The following is a 26091-nucleotide window of genomic DNA, read 5'->3' as shown; positions in this document are numbered from 1 at the left end:
ACCATGTCATTGTTGTGAATTTTGAGTCCTATATCTTGGTCAGCTTAGCTTAATACAAAGTATAAGCTTGCTTATTTAAACCTGCAAGAAAATCCTGCCTTGTGTACAAAATCAGTAGTACCTTAGAGCATCTGATCCACTCAGCCCATCAGCAAATCAATGCATTTTGGCATTTAGACATCATGATCAGCTGAAGTTCAGACTGAGCATGAGAATGGAGAGGAAAGGTGATGTGATGGTTCATAGTTGTTGGTGCAAGACAGGCTGATCCGAGTACATCAGAAAATGATGTTCTACTTGGATTTTTCCATATAACCATCTCTGGGGGTTACAGAGAATCGTCCCAAAAGAGAAAATATGTAGTGAGCTGCAGTTATCTGGGTTAAAATGCCTTGCTGATGTCAGAGGTCAAAGGAGAATGGCCAGGCTGCTTCCAGCTAGGAAGGAAACAGTAACGCAACAAAGGTATGCAGAAAGCATCTCTAATTGCACAACCTTGGAGCAGATGGGCTACAGCAGCATTCGACCACACCTTACCATCCGTGTCAGCTAAGAACAATGAAGTGAAATGTTTTCTGGTCAAAAGAGAATTTGCTGTACACAACATGAAATCATGGACCTTCTCAATCTTTTTCTAAATCTTACTAAAACCCATTTTTCCTCCATGTCCATTGTGCAATGTTTACTATTGTATTGTATTTATTTAGATCTTTATTGTATTTTTTTATTGTATGGCTAATGTTCTTCTCTTGTTTCATGTTTTGTTATTTATTTCATTTGTATTTTATGTTTATTCTGTGCCTCATTATGCATCATATGCACCGTATTTATTTTGTCTTTTATTTATTCTTCTGTGCAACACTTTGGTCCATTATTGTTGTTTTAATGTACTTTACAAATAAAGCTGGTATGGTATGGTATGGTATGGTATGGTGTCCATTCTACTTTGTATCAGTAGACAAGATCGGTTCAGCCTGGTGGTCGTGTAATAGTGTAATGCTGTAATATTCTCTTGGCACAGTCTGGGCCCTTTAGTAACCTACCTGAGCATTGCTGCTGATCCTGCCCATCCCTTTATAACCACAGTGTACAAATCTTCTGATGGCTTCTTCCAACAGGATAGCATGCCACGTCACAAAGATAAGATCAAACTGGTTTCTGGAATATGACAGTGAGGTCACTGTGCTGAAATGGCATCCACAGTCACCAGATCTCAAACCAATAAAGCACCTTTGGGATGTGCTGGAACAAGAGCTTTGCGTCGTGGACGGGCAACTGTCATATCTTTGCAACTTTTTTGCGCTAAAGTCTATATTTTGTTTTTATTACAGTTCAATCTAAAACGTGTTTTCACACCTTTCCTCTAGTTTTAGTCAACTATGATAGCATTGAGTTGCTCTGGTAAGCAAAAGTTGATGTGTTCCAACCAGCAGTCTTCTCATGGACCCGCAAAGAAAACATGTAAAGTCAAAACTGTGGCTTGAATTAGCATTTGTTATGTTGATTCTAAATGCTAATGCTTAATGAGGCGATAATGGCCCACATGTTACTGTTTCCTGAAACGGCTGAGAGTGGCTCAACGATCATGAACAGACACGTGTGTGAATACACATTGAAACCCGAGGAAATCCTACTTTGCGTGTTTGGCAATTGTTCGCTGAGAAGGCAGGGCTTCACTTTTGTTTGCGTGGGGGGTGGAAGGAGGAATGGATGTTCCTCCTTGTCCCCTCCTCCTATTAAGACAGAAAAAACGCACATGACCAGCCCCCTTTCCATTCCCATGGATCTTATTACGGGAGCCTTCAGCTCCAAGACATCTGCTCCGCTATTAACAACGGAGCGCGTCCCCGCGTCTGTTGCGACTGATCCGGTCGTACCCCCTCCTCCTGCTCGTCCTCCACCTCCTCTTGCCCTCTTCCCCAGAGTAGTGCTCTCTCCGTTGATTGTGTTTAAACGGTGATCATGAGAAGCCACCGTGCATGTGCCCTCCACGTTGCATAGTTGTAGTCCAACCTGGCAGAAGAGAGCGCCCCTGCTCCATCCCTCCTGTGCCACCTAAAGGCGAGTACCGGCGGCAGAGCGAGCAGGAGCACCCGGTGACACCGAGCAGCACATTTCTTTTTGTCTGTGCGCTCCGCTGCTGGCTGTGCGTCCTCGCATCCTCCTCGCTGCAGGCTACGTTGTTGTAGGGCAGCACCTCGAAGGACGGATGAAGAAAACAAAGGTCTACACGTCCGATGTTTGAAGCAGCAACAGTGGAATATTTTGTCTGATACTTGTCTTTCCGCGAGCTTTTTTTGTTTGTTTTTGACACCATGGAGTCGGTGGAAAAGGAGTGTGGAGCGCTGGGTGGATTATTCCAGGCCATTGTGAACGACATGAAGGTATCACACATAATTTAAAGTAGATAGGGAATTATGTGACCTTTGTGATTGCACAGTGGCTGATCAGATGCATTTTTTTTACTGCCTTTGTCTCTTTCACCGGGTCCTCCCCCACTTGAAACACCGCTGTAGGACAAACTGGGAGATGAAACGTGTTTCCCTTTGTGTTGTCGTTGTAATGTACTGCAGGTCAAACAGTGCTCACACTTTAGCAAGTGTGCCAGAGTACTTGCATGGAAACATTTGCAGAACAACATTTGTGTTTTAACACAAAACCACTATTTGTGGGTGTATGGTTCACGGGTTAGATCATAATCAAAGTAAAAAAAAATATTCCAGCTCTCATTCCTCTTTTTTTGTGTTACAGTAAAACTATCAGGACTAAAGAAGGAGTTTATACTACACAGTTAATAAAAGTCATACTACACATATGATGGGTGCCATTTAACCCTAAACAACTGTTCCTTCTCTATCCCAGCCTCAAGTGATTTCTGAATTAAGTGTCAGCTATAAGAGGATGCTCTAGGAGGCAAATGAGAGCTCCATAACTTCAGCTTCTGAACAGAAATAGACTTGAAATGCTATCATTGTGCTTCCTGTTATTTGGACTGAAATATCTACATTTTTTCAACTTGGTATTAAATGCACATTTAATCTTTTAACAATTGAACTGTGTGACCTTGCGCTGTATTTGTACGAAGCCAGTGCTGTCTGTCTTTTAGTTAAAAACAATTTCTTAAGCCAGAATCACACGTACGTTATTGTGTGTGTATTGATTACATGTCAGCGTGTGTATTTGTGTATGTTGGGGGAGGGGTCAAGTGAAGGAAGTTGAACCAGGGTGGTCTGCTGTTCATGACAACAGATGGAAAGTGTGAACGCATTCATTGGGCCTGGAGGCAGCACCCAGTCTTCTCATTGTCCGGGAAACCCATGATGCAGCAAAGTGGTTACAACAGCGAATAAGTCAAGCGTCAAGCACTTCTTTCAGTCCAGCAGATTTCTTATTGATTACTAGCGCACAGAATCATGGCGCCTTAGGACAGACTATTTATGGACCTTTCATTAGTCAGGTTCCAGTGAAATCAGCTCTATTGGCAGTGCTGGTTTGGTTTCATAAATTTCCTTTTTGTGTTGCAATCACGCCGGGGCCAGAGAGCGACAGGGGCTCACAGAAAGAGGCAGTCTGTGTATTGATAAGCAGCACAGATGAATGAGGCTGAATCCCTTAGTCAGCACAGTATCAATGTCCACTGCCCGAGACAGACATCTGACCTCATTCCTGCCGCTGGTTGTGCCATGCAAGCCAATCGAAACAGCGATCCAATGGCACTGCTTTCCTAATTCTGAATAATGTTAGAATGTAGCTGCGTGACATAGATGTAGCACTTCCACAGCCTCCTGTGTGCTATATTGTACTGCATAGAGAAAATGTGTGGATAATAGCTGCACCTGTTGGTTATGTAACTGTCTGATGAGGCAACAGGAAAAGAAATGAAAGAGTGGGAGGTGTTAGAACAGTAGGTACAAGATGAAATGAGAAAAAAATGTTCTGCAAGATTAGATCCGGAGTCAAGAATTACATCAGGAATTAGATTTGATCTGATGAGAGTGATAGGGAAAGTGATTTCAAGCCTCTTTGTGTGAAAAAGTAACCAAATGTCCTTGAGCAACACTTCCTACCAGGTCCAAGGATAATGCTTTTAACCTGAATGACGAGCTGTGGGAGGAAGAGACTTTCTCTGCTTGCTTCTCTCTTTTATCCATCCTTTTCATCCCTGGATGTTGTTGGGTGTAAATGAACTTTAAAGAAAAAAAAGTGTGCCCCCCTCCCAGCTGCACTGCACATAGCCCTCTTTACCCAATTCTTTGCCCTCTACCCTCAGTTGTCTTGGCAGCACATCCCTCCAGCCCCTCAGAGCCACATAGCCCACAGGCTAATTAGACACCTGTTGAAGTCAAGTGGGAACAGCCAAGCCGGGAGGTTCATGAAAAACAATTTTTTTAAAAAGAGGGAATGGCTCCTAAATCACTTTCCAAGGCAAAGACTTTATCTAAGGTAACCTGGGAGTTAAATCATGTCATTGCCAGAATGGAGGTTATAAGTGATGCAGCACAAGACTCTTTTGTGATTGCATGCTAGCTATATATAATCAAGATGTGTAACCCCTTTTAGCTCCTCTCCATCAAAGAGTCACATAGAGGTTGTGCCCTTCCTCTTCTTACTCCAGGGCTCAAGGTCCCACTCTAATGGTCGGCTCTTATAGTTCACGGCAGCATGTGACGATCCTGGGCTAAATCTAATCCAGGTTTTTCAAAAGACTGTCTTACTACCTGGCTTGCGTGCATAAATAGTAATGATATTAGGCCTTGTACACAGCACGTGCCTGCACACCAGACATGCAAATATCTATATACAAATCAAAAAGTATGTAGTTCTTTTATCACCTGGGACAAATTATCTACCTTTTTGCAAAAGAGATTTATCACTGTAGGTGGCCAATGTTTACCCGTTGTATCAAACAAGTTTGAAACAAGTTAAATATTCAAATACACTGAGACAAAGAGCTGCAAGTTCAAGTTTTTGTTTTATCATGAAACAAGGGAATCGATAATAATAAAGACGAAGCATAAAAAAAATGTTGTATGCCAATTTTAAACATCACTGTGATTTCACAATCTGCCCTAGTATTATACACTGTAAATATAATACACTGCAAGTGTGCACAACAAAAATCACACTGGCCTTTTTAAAGACAAGTCAGAGCATGGATTTATACAACACCCTTTTCCTAATCCTAGGGTAAGAAGCCAGCCTCTCCGTAGCTTTCTTCTTCTTCTTTTTTTCTGTTTTTCTTTTTACTTCACTAATTATTATTAGCAATATAGCTAGCACCAAAGGGGATAATGGAATAAGAGGGTGGCTGTAGCTCAGGTGGCAGAGCAGGTCAGCCACTAATCAGAAGGTCGGTGGTTCGATCCCAGGCTGCCTCCTGGCTGCATGCCAAATATCCTTGGGCAAGATACTAACCCCATGTTTGCCTACTGGTGGTGGTCAGAGGGCCCGGTGGCGCCTGTGTCCGGCAGCCTCGCCTCTGTGGCTACAATGTAGCTTGCTATCGCCAGTGTGTGAATGTGTGTGTGTGAATGACTGAATGTAGTGTAAAGCGCTTTGGGGTCCTATGGACTAGAAAAGCGCTATACAAATGCAGGCCATTTACCAAGAAAAAAGATAAGGGAAAAAAAGAAAAACAGCTTTGAACAAGTCGAGAGTGATCTGCTAATCAGTGTAAATTAATTACTAGTTTGTAAAAATAAAACCGGGTCTGTCAGGCGTTATGTGATTGACTGATTTTTCCCAGAATAAAACAAATGTTTTTGGGGGGTAGGGTATATACATTTATTTTCCTTATTTGGATTTCAACCTGGTATTTTCCACCAAAATTAATGAGAAAATGCATTTTGTGTGACTAAATCTAACACTGAAATTTTTGTGCCTGCTGTTTTTGTTGAAGCACGCGGACATGAATGTCCTTGGTGAGATATTTATTTGGTTTAACACTTTTCCTTTCTCTTATCAGAGCTCTTACCCTGTGTGGGAAGACTTCAGTGCCAAGGCCACAAAGCTACACTCTCAACTCAGGTGAGAAGCAGTTCCTGTGAACAGTAAACCTCAGTGAGGAAAATTCTTGTGCAGTGTTTACAGACTCTGTGCAGTGAGAGTGCAATGAACCAATGTACTTACAGGACCACAATTCTGGCAGCAGTGGCCTTTTTAGATGCCTTTCAGAAGGTGGCGGACATGGCGACCAATTCTAGAGGTAAGGGAAATTTAGCCTCACATGGTGTGGAGTCCGAGCCTCTGTATGAACTGGTGGAAAAATAGTGTCATGATAACGATCAGCTTTGTTGAACAAATACGTTTGTTGTTTTAGTAGGGAGTTGTTAAAAAGTAGAAGCTAAGAGTGTTGGTAGACAAGCAGTTAGTATGTTTTTCCCTTTCTAAGTTGTAAAGGTCACATAAACAAAATAAACAGACTTAGATTTTTCACATCCTTAAGTAAGTGTATTGTCTCTCACGGCACCATTCTGTTCACTAAGATGACGCGAGTGGGGCCAGCTGTGAGCGAGGTTGGGTGGTGGAGGCTCAGAGAAATGAAAATCTAAGCTTATTGTTTCTTTGGTCTTAATGAGGTCTGCTGATCTGCTTTGTCACTGCGCTAGTGGCAGCAGACTGGCTGGCTGGAGAGGCCGCTGATTAACACAGATTTCTTCGGAGTTGATCGTCGAGAGCAGTATGTAGGTCAGAAAAACCCTGCAAACCCCGACGAGGCTCTCGACACAGAAACATACACGCACACACACATAAGCACACACTGATGCACTGTATTCAAAGAGTGACAGCTGGTAGCTGGTCACCTGACCTTACAGGCCACATCCCAAGATGTTTTTCAAACTATTTGCACTGGCACCGCCCCTTATTGACCACTTACCTCTGGGAAAAATAACAGAGCAGCCTCAGTGTTCACTTATTATTGCCAGTTTTACTTCCTTGCACTTTACAGCAACAGTTTATCGCTATTACAATACTAAAGGCTACTTTAAATGATTCCTGGTGTGAGTGCACATGAGCTCTGTAAGATGATGCAAGGTAGACTGGGGTCAGCCTGCTGGCTTCGAGCAGCTGGCAGCCTGCTACAATAAAGGGGGGTAGGCCATGGTAGGAATAAAGGGCAAGACTTCAAAGGAAAATTGCTGTAAAAAGGGAAAATAGCAAAATGATTGATATTCCGGAGAGAGATGAGAAGAGAGAGAAGGGCAACGAGAGTTTGCAGATAGCTGTATAAAATCTGTAAGTGTGTCACTCATACGCCCACTTCTGCTTTTCTCCCAGGCACATTAAGTTTAGGATTAGTGCCATCCTTCTCAGGACACAGACTGCATGGGTGATGAGAGACTAGCAATTAAAGGGGAATCAGTGTACTTGGATTAGACAGAAACATATGAGATAATTTTTTTTTCTTACTAAAATCTAAAGTCTTATATTAGTATTATTCTGCTTTTATCATTTTCATTGGTGCTCAGTGTTGATTGATTGACAGGATTATTCTTCCATTTGACAAATTATCATGACCTATAAAACACTGCTATTTTCCCTTACATGCTGTCGTCAATATAATCAAGGGAGTAACAACAATGGTCACTGCTTCTTTACTTTTCAATAATCTTTTGATTCTTTTCCATAATGAAATATCTGTGACAGATCTGTGGGCATTTAACCAAGTGGTTCAGCGCTACATGGCTAAACCTGCAATTCCCATCAGGCCTGTAGCTAATACAGTTACTTACTAAGTGATAGCCAGTAACACATTTTGCACATAGTGGACATAATTATCAAACCTGCTATAGCAGCAATGCTTTTTTGTCATTGCAAGCATGTTCTGTGGTAGTGTTAGCATTTAGCTCAAAGCTCTGCTGTGGGACAACTGGTTTTACAAATAGCAGTCATTGCTTAAAAAAAAGAAAACTAAAACATCTTGTGCAGCTTTTATGTGCTCTTAGCAAGCATGCCATCTCACTTCTGTCTCTCCTGTGTGAGCTGTGTTAGTCTTTGCGTGCTCCAAACCAAACCCAGTAATTAATTAGGTAGGAGTAATGTCGATATTCACTGGCTCTAGCTCTCAGTGCACAGGGGTAACCTTTAAACCTATTTAGGCAACTTTGCCTCTCTAGCAGCTGCATTGTCAATTTATTTAAGCTATACTGGCATCCAGATGTTCTCTGTTTTCCACATGGTTGTACTCTTGCTAACTCAAACTTATTTAGGACCATAAAGATAAAAAGAATTCAGAGATTAGATGGTCAGTATATAGTAAGCCTTTATTTCTGTTTCTCTCTCTTCTTTTTCTGTCTGTATCCTTCACGTGTGTGTGTGTGTGTGTGTGTGTGTGTGTGTCTGCCTGCCTGCAGTGATGATGTTTGTCTCGGCGTCTGCACAGCCTTATAGGGCTGATTTGCACTATAGGGGGCAGGCCCTTGGCTATGAACTGCTGGCCCCAATCGCTGTCACTCCGAGCTACGCTTGTGTTTGGGGACGAGCTGCAGCTGCTGGCACAGCTGGAGGTTTCATCGCGTTCCTCTTTTACCTCCTTTAATCTAACTTTGACACACTCACCCATTCGCCCCTCTTACTTCCATACTCTCTCTTCAGACTGTAAACACTTCCCTGCCAAGAAAAGCAGCATTTCTCCTCACTGACAGCTTCCTGATAGTCCCAGAGAGAGAGGACAGTGACTGAAACGAATTTTATGAATTCTTAACTGTTCTTCTGCACTTTTCTCAAAGGGTATCTTTTTAATCATAATTGTATTATGACTTTGCTCAACTAACCTTACTCAGCTCTCTGTTTGAATCGGTGTCTGCCACACTACTTCGGTGTGTGTCCATGTTCAGACTTCTTGCTTGTGTTGTCCATTTTTAGAGTTTATGGTAGCTGTCATGGTATTAGCATCTGTTTTCTATGAAGCAGCTGGAGGAGTTGGCCTCCAGGCGTTCTGGCACTGTGTCTAACAGCACTGTTTCTCTAAGCTGTGCTGATGGATCTATGTCTGAAGGCACGTCTGTCTCAGTGAACTCATAGCTTGCATCTGAGTTCAATAAAGGTCTTCAAGCCACAAAGTCTATATTAGGTGGTATATGTGGAGAATTTGGGTTTTTTAAGGATGTACGTTTCAACACCAAGCTTTTGTGCAACTTAACCTAAGGCCGTGTAGCTCATTGGATTGGCCAGTCTAATGGATTTTGGTGTGTCGTCTGGACCTTTTTTGTCGTTCATATTAAAATGTTATGTGAGGACATTTAAAAGGATCGGACTCGAGTTGAGAAAATTGGAGACTGCGTTACTTATTTAGTTGTTGCTTGGATGTATGATGTGTTCTTTAAACAAAAGTTGTTTTTTTTCCAGTTTTTGAACGTAGTTGAGTTTGATAGACGTCAAAGAGACATGGGTAATGGTCCATGAAAGTATGACACAGTCTCCATGTTTTGCAGAAAGTGAGTTGGCTGTAGTTGGGGGTTAGTTGACCTGGGTGGGGGTTGTGATTGGAGTGGGATTTCCACAGCTCTGGGTATCCAGGCTAGGCAGAGGCGTTTAGCTAATCCTCTTAGCCCCACTCTATAACACACAGACACAGACTGCCTTCTCTTCTCTTCCTGATCAGCCACCCCCAGCTTTAAAAATTTACACTGTGGGATCACCGGCCAGACAACCATACACTGCATGTTTTTATTAAGCACGGATGAACATTTCTCCTTCTACGTGTGATTATCAAAGCTAGCGCCGTCCATACTCCATTACACGTACACCCATGGAAATAATGTTTCTGTCGGTCACTGCAAGTCCTCTCTGTTTGGCTCTGTGTCTTTTCTTTCTTACTCACTCAGTCCATACTCTGTGGAGGTATGCTAGTAGATCAGTGTGTCAGCGAAGCACTAATCTGCTTGGCCGCTGTACTTCTCTGGGTTGGCAGATGGGACGGATATCCCTACCCGCCATCTGGACAGCCTGGCATGGACGAGATGTGGCCGTGGCCTAGCGCAGAGCGAGATCAGGGGATTAATGTATTCCGTGCTATCCCAGCAGTGCAGCTATTTTTGCAGACATGTCAAATAATAAGTGTACCCATCAGACCAAAGCTGACATGCATCAACATTTGCATTCCATGTACAAGCCTGAGACAAGCCTGTTCTGCATTCTGTGTACCAGAACCAAGAGTTTAGAATCTGCAGCTCACAGTTAATTAGCTTATAGATTTCAAGTGATTTAGATCGGACCTACATGTTCAGTCATTCACATAGATAAATACAGTAGCTGGTAAATTACAAACTGTTGTGCCATTCTGCTAATTGTATGCAAGGCTCTTTGGTTATTTCACGACCTTCAACCACAAGGTCACGCTAAGTATCAACAAGAGCCTCTCATTTCCCCCTCAACTTCCTACCTTGTTCGTCGGACAATTTCCAGCAGAGTTCTTCATGAGTCACTACGGAGTTTATGGGCTTAAACTCAATGCGGTCATCCTGCAGATGAATGTTTTCCAGCTATTGTAATAACTACATCCACAGAGTAAAGGGTGAAGCGGGTGCAGCAATAATGTGAGAAACAGATGAAAAGGGGAAATAAAAACAAGAGAGAAAACAAATCTTTGGGTTCAGCGTAGCTTTAATTCTGAGGTCGAATACCAAACTAAGAAGACAAACACGAGGGGAACACTCTGTTCGGCTACATCCTGAACATGAACTCCGCTTTGGAAGGGAGCTGGAGAGGAGTGGGAAAATGCATGAGAGAGGCTGCTGGAGGAATGCAAGAGAGGAGATTAAAAGGAATACAATTTCAAAGAAATGAAAATGTAGAATGACAGATCAGATCACATGTTTGCTATTATTGGTCCGTTAAACACATCGGTCAAGATTGAAGTGGCCCAAAAATTACTGGGTGATGTGTTGTGAACACGTTTACACCAGATCAAGACGTTCACAAGGCTAACATAATGAACCCCAATGATTTGGATGGATATCTAATTACTGTTCTGCTAAACTGTTATTCTATTCAAGCTTTTATATTTGACACGCAGGTTCTGATGATCAGTGCAGAGCAGAGTGGCTAATATAATAAACTGCTGCTCAAGATAACTTCAGGCTCAGAGACTCAGATGGAGGTAGCAGCAGCAGAAGGACCAGCAGTATTGTCTGCATTGTTTGCAGGACTGTTTGCAAATGAGCAGAGTAGCATTTACATAGGTGGGGCAAGGCCGGACAGACTCGGGTGAGCTAAGATAAAGAAAATTGCTGAACCTGTAAAACAGGAGCGCTTGAGTCGTCTGATTGAATCGCTGCAGATTTGTTGACAGAGCGATGCTTAGTAAATTTGTCAAACTTCATGGCTTATTTGTTCTTGCATAAAGGGACATCACATCTATCTTCTTCAGCTTTAAACATCCCTGTCTGGCATGAGACAAAGACAGCCATTTGTGGATTGCTTCCCTTTGCTGTACTTTTTCTTGTTTTCTCTCCCTGTGGCCTTTTTTCCATCTCTAATGAAAAGCGCATCTGGACAAGGGGTGGTGATTATTTTTAGAAACATTTATGCCCCTGAACAGGAAGCTCCTCCAGCAGAGGAATATCACTTCCTCCTCATCCTCTTTAAAGTCTTGTTCTAATGCACACCAGAACATGTTTACGCCACATCAGGAAACACTGGGGTCTGTCTGAGAGGTGAAACTTGCTGTGCGTGCTGTCTGGACAGGCAACAATGGGATGAGTGTGCGCTCGACTGTGTGTGAGAGACTAAAACAATTGATCCCGGGGCTGTTTCCTCTGCCTTTTAGTTGTATTGTACTAATAAAAAGCATTCCACGTATAAGGAAGTGACACAAAGGCTTGGAATGACGTTTTGATTTTTGCTACATACAGAACACACTGTGTTAATCCTAAAACATTTGGATCTGTACCCTGGATTTGCTGTTATGTTTTTTCCCTCTTCTAACTGTGAATACAGTGGACAAATACCATCTTTATTATTGAATAAACTCACATATTAAATGAGAGAGGTTTGGAGAAAACAGATACTGCATCTCCAATATTTAAGCAACATAAATTACACAGATCTGTAGCTTTCTTGCTGCAGGCAGACAGTACGCTACTCTCGTTTCATAATCCATACAGATACAGCTGTTTCATCTGCCACTCTTACCTCCTTCACAACTTACGGCTCCCTCACCAGCATATGCAATAGATGCTGCTTTATTTATAATACAGACAGCTCCTACTGTGCTGCACCAAAAGAGCTCAAGCTGTGCTTTGAAGCAATCTCTTGACGATGTGAATGTTTGATGTTTAATCAGGTTATGATTTCAGAAATCTCAGTTTCATGTTTGCTCAACTACCAACTAAAGAAGACAAGTGAAGCTGTCAAAATCAAAGCAGGTCCTCCTCATTTTCTTCTTCAAAGATATATATAAAGTGTTCTAGTGGAGATGACTACACAAATTACAGAAATATTTTGACAGTAATGCAAACATTACATTTTTTAATTTCTCGGCTTATTGTGGACGATGTTGTCCTGTCAGGGCCTGTTGCACCTGCCACACTATAGCACTTCCGTTGCCTTCTGACAGGCCAAACCCGCCCGGCACCTCCGCCGTGTGTGCCCTCTTTCAACCTCCTCCCGTCTCACCCCACACTGCTTTTCATCCATCAGTGGCCTTCTCTGTGTCCCTGCCAGTTCACACTCTGCCTCACTTAAAAGGGGTGAGGGAGGGTAAACGCAGGAGGCTTAACTGTCTCTGAGAGGCACAGCCAGCACAGTGGCCAAGGTGCCAATGCAAAGAATAACAGTTGTCTCACGGATGATGGAATTTCCTTGCCTTGGCAGTGGCTGTTTGAGAGTCTAGAAAAAATTCCACACAAACGTGTTTTATTGACACAAAAGGCAGAAATCAAGATGGAGAAGAAGTGAGCTGCGTTCAGCTTGAAAGCCGGCGTCAACGTATCCAGCCTTAATTCCAGCAGAAGGACATTCAGGCTCTCTTGTCTGAGCACTAATGAAATCTGAGCTGAGCGCTAGGGTTTAGATGGTGAATAAGAGAGATATTTAAGTTTAGCTCCCATGTTGAAGACATCATGGAGTTAGGCCTGTGGCAGTTTAGACTCTGGCTCCCAACTCCTGGCAGGAGAACTCTCTATAAAGAAGGCCTATTAAAATGCTCCTCCTTCCCCAAGGAATCAGGGGAGTTAATCAGAACCAGAGCTCTGGATGGAACCACTCAGTAAACGCTTAGACTACTCTGTGCTGGCCTCAGATACCAGAGCTTAAAGCCACCAATGGGGGCATGACCTTCCCACCAACAGCCCCATGTTTTTTTCAACATACGTAGCAGATCTCGAGGCAGTTTATATTTATGCTCAGCCTGTATATTAAACAGGCGCCGTGAGCTTCAGATGCACACACGGCAGCGCTTCTGTAATGAACCACAGATTTGTCCACTGTTCAGTTACTCCCAGTTGTTTGCTCCAAGCTGTAAGATATATGGTTCTGTTGCATAACAGTTTTCCCCCGTAGTGGTCTGTGTTTTGCTTCATTCATGCACGTGTGGCTGTCTGCTATGAGGTCGGCCCAGATCCTAAAGCCACAGGGGTCTGCTCAATAATCACTTTTCCAGTTCTTGCACACATCAGCTACCATGTTTATAGAACATCAAGTATTGATATATCTATATCAAAGAATCATGATATGACTTAAAAATTAAAACAGTGGTTTAGTTTGGTAATCATCATTTATTGATTGGTTGACTTTTTAGTTTTTTTTTAAATGAGTGAGGTGGCTGTTAGATTTCTTAACAGGAAAGGTTGAATGAATCAGACTGAAAGAGAAAGTTCTTGCTTTGTTTTACTCTGTGCTGCCACATTATATCATGAAATGACCAAACATCATTCTTTGCCCACATAAACATGAAGCGATGTTTTTAAGTTCAAACTGAAATATATAAAATAAAAGTTTTATACATTCAAATAATCATCAAGGAAAATATGTGTGATATAAACAATATGCAAATCAAGTATTGTAACATGTAATCAAATTATTTAAAGTCAGCATTTTTGTTGAAATATTATTTTCAGGGTGGATGAATCAGTTTTACTGAAGGTCATTTTTTTCTTGCTACATAAAATGTTATGGACCACATGTTGAAAATGCTGAATGTGGACTGTGGGGGTAGTTTAGTGAAGTTTAAATATCACAAATCTCAAAATGAACAGGGGAAGAAAAAGGATGAAACAACACATAGAGGTCTTTGGCTGTGGAGGAAAATAGAAAGAAGGACAGAAGTCCAAGTGTTGCATAATAATTGTCTTTCGAGTCAGGCTTAAGTTTGTATATATTTGTCACATGCCTGTGAGCCTTTGTAGGGGGGCTACGGGAGTGAATGACCGTGTCACTATCCATCCGGTCAAGGCCAGAGGCCAGCACGGCTCTTGGACATGGTCAGGAAGCCCTGAACCTCCCCAGGATGTAGCTGTCAGCTGATCCCCTTTTGGGAAGGGAAGAAGGAGGGGAGGAGACAGGAGGGAAGAGGTGGGGAGCAGGAGGGAAATTGGCAGGTGTGAATGGGACAAGAGTGGGGGGCTGAAAGTTCACTCCAGCTGATAGTGACATTGGGACGGTCTGTTTTAGAGATACCAGGGCCCACATTACTCTCTTGTGCCTCATTCATCTATCGCCCAGTCTTCTTCCATCTGGGAAGTCAGATGCCGCTGTGGGTGCTTTCTGTAATGGCTTTAGCAGGAGAAAGGCAAAATCAGTGCGTGTGTGTACCACGTGCATGTCTGAGTTTCTCATTGGTTATCATGAACTGGTGCAAACAGAGTTTCTTACCTGACTGAATCCTCTACATAGGTTGGACTCCCCACTTTCTGCTTATATCAAGTGCAAAGCGTATAGATTCCACATGTCTTTTCTAAATCACTTCCTGCTGATGTTGAATACCTCTGTGTGTTACAGCTGGATGACCTTTCACCTCTCCTCTCACTCAGAGGAGCAATGCATACAGGGCCCAGATCTGTTGCTGAGTTTCTTTGAACTAGTACAGCAGTTAGTGAAGTTGACAGCCAAATGTTGGAGTGAGCTGGTCTTTGTCTGACAGTTTGACATGTTATCAGCAGGAGACAGTAACCTAGTTTCTTTATGTGATATCTGGAAAAGAGCACAGATCTCACTGGACGACAATCTGGAGCATTTCTTACACAGAGTCTCATTTTAGGCCAGTTATATTAGTCGTGCGTTTCATTTTCTCTTTCCTTCAGGCTTTGTAGTGAAGGTTAGAGCTGGTTTCTCCCTAACTCTGCCTGCCCTGCATGAATGGTGTTTAGGAAACAGAGAGAACAGGAAAGGCAGAGCAGACAGGGAAGAATAGAGGGATATCCCCTTACATGGTTCCCTCCTTTTTCCTCCAGGATGAAAGGGGTGAGAACTTCGGAAAGGGTGTGGGGGTTGGTAAAATACACCACCTGTCCATACGTTCACACAAACAAACCTCCGCACATACGCTCCAGCAATCATTCACAAACACACATACATGCCTCAGCTCTGAGGTCTGTCTGCTATAAGAGGTGTCTTCTCTCTTTCCTTGTGTGCGTCTGTGTCTGTGCGTGTGTGTGTTTGTGGTGAGAGACCCTGAGATTAGCCTTATGTGGCCCAGATTACAACAGGATCAGTGCTGCCATATATTACACTGGCCTATGAACCATCAGTGACACAGTGGACCAGCCTGAGCTTTGGGGGCTTAAAACCTCATTTAATTACACTTCAGCAGAGAGGAAAAGTACAGTAACAAATTCACACAAGCCGTTATTTACTCAGTGTGGGGAGATCACCACGCAGCGACGTTAAAGTGTCAACAGGAAAAATACGTGTTTTTGTCAGGAGGGAAGAAGATAGCACAGGGTTTTATTTTACGGGCACTGTGGAACGTTTGCTTTCCCCAAACAAATGTGACATTTGCACGCCCTGCCTTTACGGTCAACATATGTCCATCTAGTGGCTGCAACTAAAAATGCCTCTCCAGCTGAAAGAGGGAGGAATAAAAGCTGATGAGTCCATTTGACAGGAGAGAATCAGGCCTTTCAAAGCACTCCATATCTGTATAGCCCTCTTATAGAAAATCATTTTTTCTGGGTCTTCTAGGTCTAAATTTCTATTGCCGAGCTCCGATATCGTAGATGACATTTATATTTTTCATATTGTGTTTACAAGGTGCTACCAGGGACATTGGCTCAGCTCTGACAAGGATGTGTATGCGACACCGTAGCATTGAGGCAAAATTACGCCACTTCACCAAGTAAGTGTCACTTTTGTTTTTATTTGCTCCATTGCAATTTTCTCTCTTCGCCTGTCCTGAGGGGATTATTATGTTCTCCATCCATGGTGACCTTTCTCTTATTTTGTTACTCTTTGCTATGCTGTGGAAATAAACCTATTTGTTATACCCTTCATTCTCTTGAATATTGTCTCTTCTTGTTGCTGCAGTGCTCTTATGGAAGGCCTGGTTACGCCGCTCCAGGACAGGATAGAGGAATGGAAGAAGACGGCTAACCAGCTGGACAAAGACCATGCCAAAGGTGAATAACTACAGCAATATAAAAGACATTAATTGCACAATGTGTATTGTATGGAAGTTTATACTTCTTTTGTCTTCACATGCTTGCCAAAGAATACAAGAGATCTCGTCAGGAAATCAAAAGAAAGTCACTTGATACCATAAAACTCCAGAAAAAAGCAAGAAAAGGTTAGTAACTCTCTCATGATATATTAATTAGTATTATACGGATTTTAATTAATGAAGTCTGCGACTGGTCGCTGCACTAGCAGTAAAATAGCACCATCTAGAGGGTAGATTGTGAAAGGATAAGTCTCTCAAGTCAAAATGCTTGGCACAATTTCAGAGGCTCCTTTCCAACTTTGGATAGTTTACCCTATAAATCAAAGAAATTAACTTCTTTCCTGGCTGTGCTTGTGTTATCCCCCGCTGCTGGCTGTAATTAAACTCCTATTTTCATACAGTATTTTAATGTAGCAGTGGTACAGGCTAGTCATAAACATGCATTGTGCCCTGATTTAAAACAGCTAACGCTGCCTGTTCTTCTTTCTTTCCTCTCCTCCCTCCCTCTAACTGAAACCCTCCTCAATTGTTTTTGTCTGCCGTTTATCCCTGGCTGTAGAGCTTCTAGGTATGTTTGCTGCTACAAATAAGAACTTCACATATTAGTTTCAAGGCTTAAACCCATCTTTACGTAAACCTGCCAGTCAAAGAAAACACCATCTGTCTTAACATTTGTGGTTAAAAGATGGAATAGTTCCCATTTATTATTTACAAATCAATTTAACACCAGCGTCTGCTACTAAGGTGAAAAATGGAGAGGAGACACGAATATTTCTTAAGCAGGGAATAAAATAACGCAAAAACAAAACAAATCCAGATATTTTCCAGATATGGAGTGTAAGGTAATGCATAACTCTGTAATACTTGACAAAAAAGCTAAACAGTGCAACAGTGATGACTTCAGCCTGTCTCTACGGTCCATCTGCAGGCTCTTGCCCAGACAGTTACATTGATTCCACAGTCTGATGTTGAAAAATGATTAAATACTAAAATTACCTACATGGGAAACAAACAAGCACAGCAGACACATGTTGTGCAAGTAGGTCTGAAAGTAGGTCAGATATTTAGCAGGTCAGATAGAGACTGAATTCAGTCAAGCTGCACCTTTTAAAAAATATGTCATACGTGGCATCGCGGTAAAAGTTGCTATCCCTTCCTGATTTGAGAATTTTCCTAAATCGCTCCTTATGTGAGGTTTGATGCTGCAAGTATTTCCTGCATCTTTGTGAATACAGCTTCTGTTGCAGGGATCTATAAATCACGTCCTTTTGGGACTCAGTTAATTAGTGCCTTATTAAATACAGGTGCGCTGAAAGCGTAGCTCATTAAGCTGAACGTATTAAAGATATGGACAGCTGTAAGAATAATCTACAGCGCTCTGCTTGTTAATGTTTTTCATCAAGGCGATTGCCAGCATAGAGTGATACTAATTTAGATCTGCTCACACCCTTTTAGTTCATTATATTTTGTAAGTAGAACAGTATTTTCTATGTGCTAAAACTCAGCACACTGTAGAGTGTTCAAAATGACTGGCAGTGTATGTGTACATCATGCAATCACAGCAAATCGTGTGTCATCCTAATACTCGTTTTCATCTTCATCTCATCCTTCTTTCGTTGCTTAGACTTCCTGTATCTATCATAAAGTATCACTGTGGCATGCAGTATTGAATGACCTTCCATACAGTAGTGTTTTTCCAATCTCATCCATTTCAGGGTCTGCAAATCATCTCCAGCTGCACTGATTGATGACATGTTTCAGTGTCCTCTCATTCCTGTGGTCATGATCCATTCTGGTGTAATGTTTTTAAGTGTGTTGACCTTTAGTACACAGCAGCTTATCATTATTTGTTTTAATCATCTCTCATCTTTTCCTCTCTTCCTCCCCCTCCTGCACTGCGGACACTTCCTGTCACTTTTGTAACCTCCCGTCCAAATCTTAATCTGTTTTCATTCCTTCTCCTCTCCTTCTTTATTTACTCAACTCCCCTCACCTCTGTCCTCCCTGGCTCTGTCCTTCCTGCCTTTTTGTGTCTTTGCACCCTTTGCCTTCGCCTTGCGCAGGCCGCGGTAATCTGCGCCCCCAGCTGGACAGCGCCATGCAGGATGTCAGCGATTTGTACCTGCTGATGGAGGAGACGGAGAAGCAGGCAGTGCGCAGAGCTCTCCTGGAGGAGAGGGGACGCTACTGTTCATTCATCAACTTGCTTCAGCCTGTGGTGGTAAGGGACATTAAGCCTTTTTAGTATGGAAGCTTGTGCGTGTAAAGAACACCGACATACACTGTGAAATATCTTTGCTGCGTCTTGTTGATGTGGTAGCTGTTTAATTTGATCAATACTGTTTTCCCTGCAGAATATAGAGATTGCCATGCTGGGAGAAATAACACATTTACAAGCCATTGTTGATGACCTCACTTTGCTGACTGAAGACCCGCACAAGCTGCCACCAGCTAGTGAGCAGGTAACAGGAGTGTAATACTACAAATTCTTCCAGTGCCGCTGACATGCTTATTTCCTCACAGTGGTGGCAAAGTTATTTGAAGCAGAATTTAATTTGCCGTGTGTGGTTTCAGTCCAAAGGTTAAAAATGTCTGTGTTTCTTATTATGAGCGGAGAGATTTTGATATTTTTTGTAATCTGACGGCTAAAATAAGCAACTTGTTGTTTCATAGCTCCATCCACCTGCTATAAATACCCAATAGAGTAACAAATAGTTATCAGTTCACACCTGGAAAGGGTTCTTGAGCGGCAATTAACTCAATTTTAATTAACCTTTACTTCTCGGCAGCTTGTGTATTTATCTTGTTGGTTCTCGTCTTTTTTCCTATATTTGAAAAGAGACTTGTCTATGTCTAAATCCCCATTTGGTTGTGTTCCTGCAGGTGATCCGGGACCTAAAAGGTTCGGATTATAGCTGGTCCTACCAGACCCCTCCTTCTTCCCCCAGTAGCACAGGTTCCAGGAAGAGCAGTATGTGCAGGTATATTATTCAAACACACACCACTTGTTGCATATTGCAGTCTTTTGTATGAAAGAGCCACATCCAGACATCCAGAATTAGATAAAAGATGTCCTCTGTTTTGAGTTACAAATCATGCTGTTTGTGGTCCCTTTTCCATTTAAGTGGTTAGAAAATTGTAGGATGACGTTGACGTCTCCTCTTTTAAAATGAACAACCCAGATTCTATGAATATGTAATAAATCTCCAAGCCATAATTTTCAAATCATGCTTGCAAGTACATGCTTTACATTCTTGTTTTAGATGAGCTCAGGAAAACATTTTTCTTCAAGTGTCAAACTGTGCCTGTGTATGAAACCTGCATAATACCGTACTGTGAAGGTCAAACATCCAGGATTATTTGGAAGAGGCCCAGTATTATATAAGATTTTGGTTGTACATTAGGTTGTAATATATTTTATAAACTTTAAAAAAATCATTTCAGCTGGCTTAATAGCACATTAATAAAGACTACAATAAATCCATGAATATACCTGTGACATGTCTTCTTCACTACACAGCCTGATTAGCAGTGACAGTCGACATGCAGCGCTATCTCGCAAGCTCCTCAGCTCTTGCTCCTGGCATATATTTGTAGTTCTCAAGCTTCTTACAGCGAGATTAGGTCTAAAGCTGTCAAATATCACCAGCTGACAGCCGTGAGCCTACACAAGAGCCAAAATCCACATATTCATCTGACTTAAGGTGATAGCGCAAAAGTTTCTCTACAAATGTGGCATTCTAGGTCAAACACATTTTAATGTTGAGAGGAAGGAATATCATACCTTCTCACTTTTATTTAGTGCTACAGCTCCGAGCAGAACCTCCCTGACACTTGTTCCAATTAACGCCATATCCTATTCTTAGTATGCTACAGGTATTCCTGGCTGGCTAATTTTAAAACAGATGCTTGCACCACCAGCATGTAAGCTTTTTCTGAAACAGTCTTTCAGTTCAGTCTGACTTCTATACGTTAACTCTTTTCCCCCGTGATTTTATTATTTTAGCACTAACCCTTGAAGCTCTTTTCTGCACTGAGCGGTTTCTGTCATATTTCAGGCCTGAGTATAGAGAGGAATGACTGGGTGTGCATCAGAAGTTAGTGAGGATGGTCTCTGCCTATGCAGCTACCCTTGAGAAAAAAACAGGCCCTTACTGATATATACTGAGGTGTCGAAAGTCATCATTAAGGGGACTGGGGAAGTAATGAGATGCTGCTTTTATAGGGTAATAACTTAAGCGCCACACATTGCCACACATTCAAATGAAAGATTATGATCAAGAGACAAAGGTTTTAATAGGAAACAATAAAAACAAGCTTACTTATTAAAAACTCAAAGGAGAGAAAAATGACTGCTTAAGACTAGGCTTTACTTTTAAATGATTTATTGTGTTTAATTTGCCATATTTATTTTGGCAATCCTCCTTAAGCTTCATCCAGGAGAATGAAGATTAACGAGAAATGTTAATGTCGGATGGATTCCAGAGTGAGAGGGGAAGAAGGAGGTGTGGGAGGGGAGTACGGGAGGGGAGGTGAGAAGTGCGAGTTGCACATTTCAAAATGCGTGGGTGACAAAGAGAAGCGGTGCAGAGTGAAAATGACAGAGCAGCAGACAGAAAGCACAAAGACTGCTGTTAATGCTCAGAAAGGAAGAAGAATCAAAGAAAATGATAACTTTTTAATGCTCTTTGATGGACCAGAATTAGAAGAATGGAATCATTTAGATTTCTCACACAACACAGCCTTCATGATCACAGCTTTTGTGATAAATTTTTCACAAGCCTTTTATTCTTTTTACTATTTTCTGTGTAATTTACAAAACCATGAATGTGATAATATTAATCCTAATCCTGATTAGAATGCATACTAAATGCTGAATTTTACACCGATGCAATTTCCTGTCAACAGTCTCCTCCAGATGCCCTCCTCAGGAGCCCATCGGCTGAGCAGCGTCTCCTCCCATGACTCGGGCTTTGTCTCCCAAGACGCCAACACCCATTCAAAGCCTCCATCACCCATGCCCTCTGATATCACAAGCCAGGTAGCAGTCTCAGCTATGATATTTAATTTTTCTTTTCCTTTTATCAGGAGGGAAAATGTTTTGGGTTTTTTTGTTGCAGCAAAATCAGGAATAAAGCAGACTTGTTATCTCCAGAGATTCCTCTAGCAGTAAAACATCAAGACAGGAGGACACGGCAACAACACCACTTTCTTATCAATGCAGATCTACAATAATTCTCTCTTTTTAACCACAATCACACTCCGTCTGCTGTATCTGAATCCATGTTTTTGTATTTTAGACATGAAGCCACCATAAGAGTTTGAGCTCTTTTTTTTGCAATAGATCTCTATCAGTTGCAAATGTTGCATTTTTATCCCACTGGACTGATAAAGTCGTTCAGACTCTCACAGTCTGAACAGATTGCAGTGTAGAGAACACACTCAGCAACACACCAACTGATGCAATGTTCTTTTTCTGAATAAATGATCTTACAGGCTACTTTATTTTCAATCTTGGCTATAGAATATAGATCCCCTCAGAGAGAAAAAAAAATCCCTCCTTCTAAAGCTCATCAACACTCTTCTCCAGCTCTCACCATCTTCCTATGCATCTCTCACATCTAACTTTTTCTCCCCATTTCCTCTCCATCTCCACTGTTCTTTACTCCATCTTTCCTTTCCCAGAAATCAACAAGCTCAGCCTCCTCTGAGGCTTCAGAAACCTGCCAGTCTGTCAGCGAGTGCAACTCTCCTACAGCGGTTAGTACTGCATGCATCTCTTACCAGCGTACTTGTTTTGCTGGACGCGCACACACACACACTAGCAGATGTATGCACTTGCACGCTGATGTGCTGTGCATTTCAATCATTTTTATCTATAGCTTAAAGAGGCCCGTGAGCCTTTAATGACAGCCGCTGTAAGGTATAACGTGGACTACTCGCCGATGTTGAGCACTCTTACTCAGACCTGTCTGTCCATTCCGCAGTTTGGCTCATGCTCATCCTTCGGCACCTTCCGCCCTGCTTTCTCACACACTGGCACCATCAGGCCTCTATCTGTTATACTTCCTGCGTCCCCCACATTTAACCACTCCCCTGGATCCAACACTCCCTCACCCACATCAAAGGTTCCTAGCTGGAAGGTTTGTTTTCATTTGCAAATTTTGCTTTGGGTTCTCTCTTTTGAGACTTTGTTGCTTCTTTGCTTCTTGTGTTTTGTTGCCTTCACAGATTTCGCATTCCGTTGAATAACCTCACAATCATTGTTTTGCTGTTGCTCATCAAGCTCAGTTTTCCAATGTTTCCACAAAAAAGATGTGCTAAACTGCACGCCCTGCTGTGTTCTATTCATATCTACCATGCATCTAACCTGTTTATAAGCCAAATCAACAGCTTCCGTGTTTAACTGCACAACTTCCAGTGAAACACTGGAGATGCACAGTTGGAAGACGGTCTCATTCTTCAGTCTGCTGTTGCAGGACTGGGCCAAATTGAGTTCCTGCGAACCGTCGTTGGCCAGCACCCCACAGCGTAGGAGGGAGTCTGTGGATAAGATGAGAGAACTGGAGGCTCCGCCCAGTCCACAGGGGTATTCTGGAATGCAAGCTGATGAGCCACACAGGGTGAGAAGTGGCCCAGGAACCATTGCAGCCAAGGTAAAAAGGAGTGAAAAAATAAATGCCAGTATATCAATTTGTATGCTGTAGGGATTGCAGTGTGATGAAAATGTAAATGTGTCCTAATCTTTATGTATTTCCTGCCTGTCTGTATCTCTGTATGTGTGTTAAGCATGGTGAGCCCCTCTCTCCAGCAGCCAGTACTCTAGCCATGGTTCTAACCAGGGGCTTGAGCATGGAGCAGCAAAAGAGCAGCAGAGACTCTCTGCAGTACTCCAGTGGCTATAGCACCCAGACCAACACCCCCTCCTGCTCCGAGGACACCATACCCAGTCAAGGTAACAGTCATCCCTGAAGAGCCACACACTCCTTCCTGATTAAACACACATGATATCCACATACAGCACACTATTCATGAATTTAACTGTTGTGTTTCAATCATTGCGCGTGTGTGATTTGAATAGTGCAGTACGTGTTGCCTTAAACTCCAGTTTGATTACTGTGAATTGCTATGTAATGAAGCACCTGCTAATTAACCCTTCAAAACAACTGCTCTATGAACTATTGAATATTCAGTGTGGGGGAAAAAATGGATTCTCATGACTTGCTGTGATTTCTAGGTTCTGATTATGAGTGCTACTCTCTTAATGGAGATGCTGACAGTGAAGGGCAGGTGGACTTTGACAAATCCTCCACCATCCCTCGTCATAGTAACATTGCACAGAGCTACCGCCGCATGATCCAAACTAAGAGACCTGCAAGTACAGCGGGTCTGCCTGCAGGTAAGACTGTTCAGGGAACTCCAAATGGCGCTGGGGGAAGCGGCGCTGGAGCTATTGCTTCAGGGACAGCCACTATACGCCGGACGCCATCCTCCAAGACTGGCGTGAGACGCACGCCGTCTACATCTGGCCCCATTCCCATCCGGCCTCCCATCGTGCCAGTTAAAACCCCAACAGTGCCAAACTCCCCGGGTTACACTAGCCCGTCTCATCACTCTGCAGGCAGTGAGGAGTTTCTGTATGGTGATGACCTATCAGCTAGTGACAATATGAGGGCTCCTCCAAAGCGGATGAGCCTCCCTGACACATCTTGGGGCTGTGGAGGAGGGGCGGACAGGACTGTTTACGAACAGCAGGCCCTCGGCATGGCTGCTCAAAGTGTTGAGGAGGACCCTATGCTCGCTGCCAACCGCCACAGCCTGGTGGAGAAGATAGGAGAGCTGGCAGCCAGCGCCCACGCCCTCGGTGAGGGTCAGTTCCCCTTCCCTAGCTCACTGTCAGGGGATCCTGCTCAGTTTGCGCCTCAGGGGGCGTCCTCTGTCAGTCAGGAGGACATAGATATGCTGGTATCTATACGCCGGGGGGTGAAGCTCCGCAAGACAGTAACAGACGACAGGTCTGGTCCTAGGATCCTTCGGTAGCGAGGGAGGACACATTGAAGCTCTGTCATGTAATACGTGAAATAAGGCACAAGTAATAAAGAGGATATAATGTGGTAAATGAAGGCCAGACAGAGTAATGAGAGATCATGGACAATGTCAAGTCATTTAACGTTATGTATGAAGTGCATACATGCAAAGTAATCCATATTTTTTAGTTTTTATTTTTGTTTTGGTGGCTGTGCTTTCTTCTCCCTGTGTGACAACCAGTTTCAGCCCAGTCCCTTTCAAACCCAGTCATCGAATGCTCTGTGTCTCGGTTCTTGGTTTATGTTTATTATTATATTGTACATTTCTTAATTAACACATCCCTAGCCCGTGGAGAATGACGGGTGCAGTGCTCTGTGAGCCTGTCTGTATGTCGTGTCATTGTCATTGTTACTGTACTGTGCCCTGTTGCTGTTCTGTTTGACGAGCTGAGCAGCAGCTGTGTAAGTCATGTAAAAATAGAAGCATTATGGCAGTTTTTTTATTGCTGTATTGTACTGCCAATATATTCTGCAATTAAACTGGCTTTTTACTGTTAAACGACTTGATTGTTTTGTGCCAGAAAAAATATTTTAATATTGTAAAGGACTGCAATTAATCAAAGAACTTAAATTAGCTGCTGTGTACATGCAGCTCGTGTGTAAGTGGTGTCAGCTATTTCCCCAAGCCTTTTGAAGTTTGTTGCTTCATTGCTTTCTCCACTTTTTAACGGGTTTCATTTTATTACAAGTATATCTCCTCAGGATCTTACTTTAGTTTAGATTCTAATCCAGTCAGTAGTTTTTTTTAATTTGTACAGTTTATAGTGGTGATATGTAGTTTCTTACCCCTCAGCTCAGTTTGAACTTTTGAAGTGTCTGTCAGGATTTTTCTTACTAATTTTACACTTGCTTTGCTTACAGTCGTTGAGTGCAGGACTGTTGACCATGTTGCAGCACTCTAAAAACACAGATGGGGGCGCCTTAGGCCTTTCACTGTGACTGAGCAAACTCTGTAGCTTCGAAATGAACAGTAATGGGGGATGTCAGTTGACATTACTGCCTCACTGAAGATGTGCAGAAGGCTGAAAAGATGGATAGTTGGAGGGATATAGAACAAACAAGAAAGAAAAGGACGATTTACGGCATCCAAGACGAAAAGCATCCATATTCGTACCTGGGTATGCTCATTTGTTTTAATGTTAACAAAAAACAAAAATGTCAAACTGTGCTTTTCAACTACTCACGGGTGGAAAAATGCTCACACTAGCCATTTAGATATACAGTCAACTTTAAGCTAACACACACATATAGAATGTAACAAACCTGTACATATTCATTGCAGCCAGGGTTTTGTTTTTTAGCCTGCATGTTGTAAAACAGTGCTGAAATTTATATTCTAACAGCTGCAGAAAGTCTCTCTCATTATTTATTAAATGATAGTTCCTGCTGGAAAACAGCTCCTAAACT

General features: G+C 42.5%; 1 protein-coding gene across 3 annotated transcripts; it reads left to right on the top strand.

Annotated features, from left to right (window-relative positions):
• The first annotated feature begins 1759 nt into the window (after positions 1-1759).
• mtss1la (MTSS I-BAR domain containing 2a) lies at positions 1760-25183 on the top strand. Of its 3 annotated transcripts, XM_084932873.1 has the most exons (16): positions 1760-2384; positions 5966-6027; positions 6132-6205; positions 16192-16276; positions 16465-16556; positions 16649-16723; positions 17157-17165; positions 18661-18818; positions 18952-19059; positions 19481-19578; positions 21506-21638; positions 22283-22357; positions 22585-22740; positions 23077-23253; positions 23387-23552; positions 23835-25183. In XM_084932873.1, exons 1-16 carry the CDS (start codon positions 2316-2318, stop codon positions 24635-24637), a joined length of 2340 nt encoding a protein of 779 aa, XP_084788999.1. In that variant the 5' UTR covers positions 1760-2315; the 3' UTR covers positions 24638-25183. The 3 variants fall into 3 exon arrangements, with proteins under 3 accessions (XP_084788999.1, XP_084789000.1, XP_084789001.1); XM_084932874.1 differs by lacking the exon at positions 17157-17165; XM_084932875.1 differs by lacking the exon at positions 22585-22740.
• Positions 25184-26091: the final 908 nt, after the last annotated feature.

Source organism: Perissodus microlepis, chromosome 7, assembly GCF_051167445.1.
Source record: "Perissodus microlepis isolate ML-2025 ecotype Zambia chromosome 7, ASM5116744v1, whole genome shotgun sequence".
In the NCBI taxonomy this organism is placed as follows: domain Eukaryota; kingdom Metazoa; phylum Chordata; class Actinopteri; order Cichliformes; family Cichlidae; genus Perissodus; species Perissodus microlepis.
This window is presented reverse-complemented; position numbering and strand designations above follow the sequence as displayed.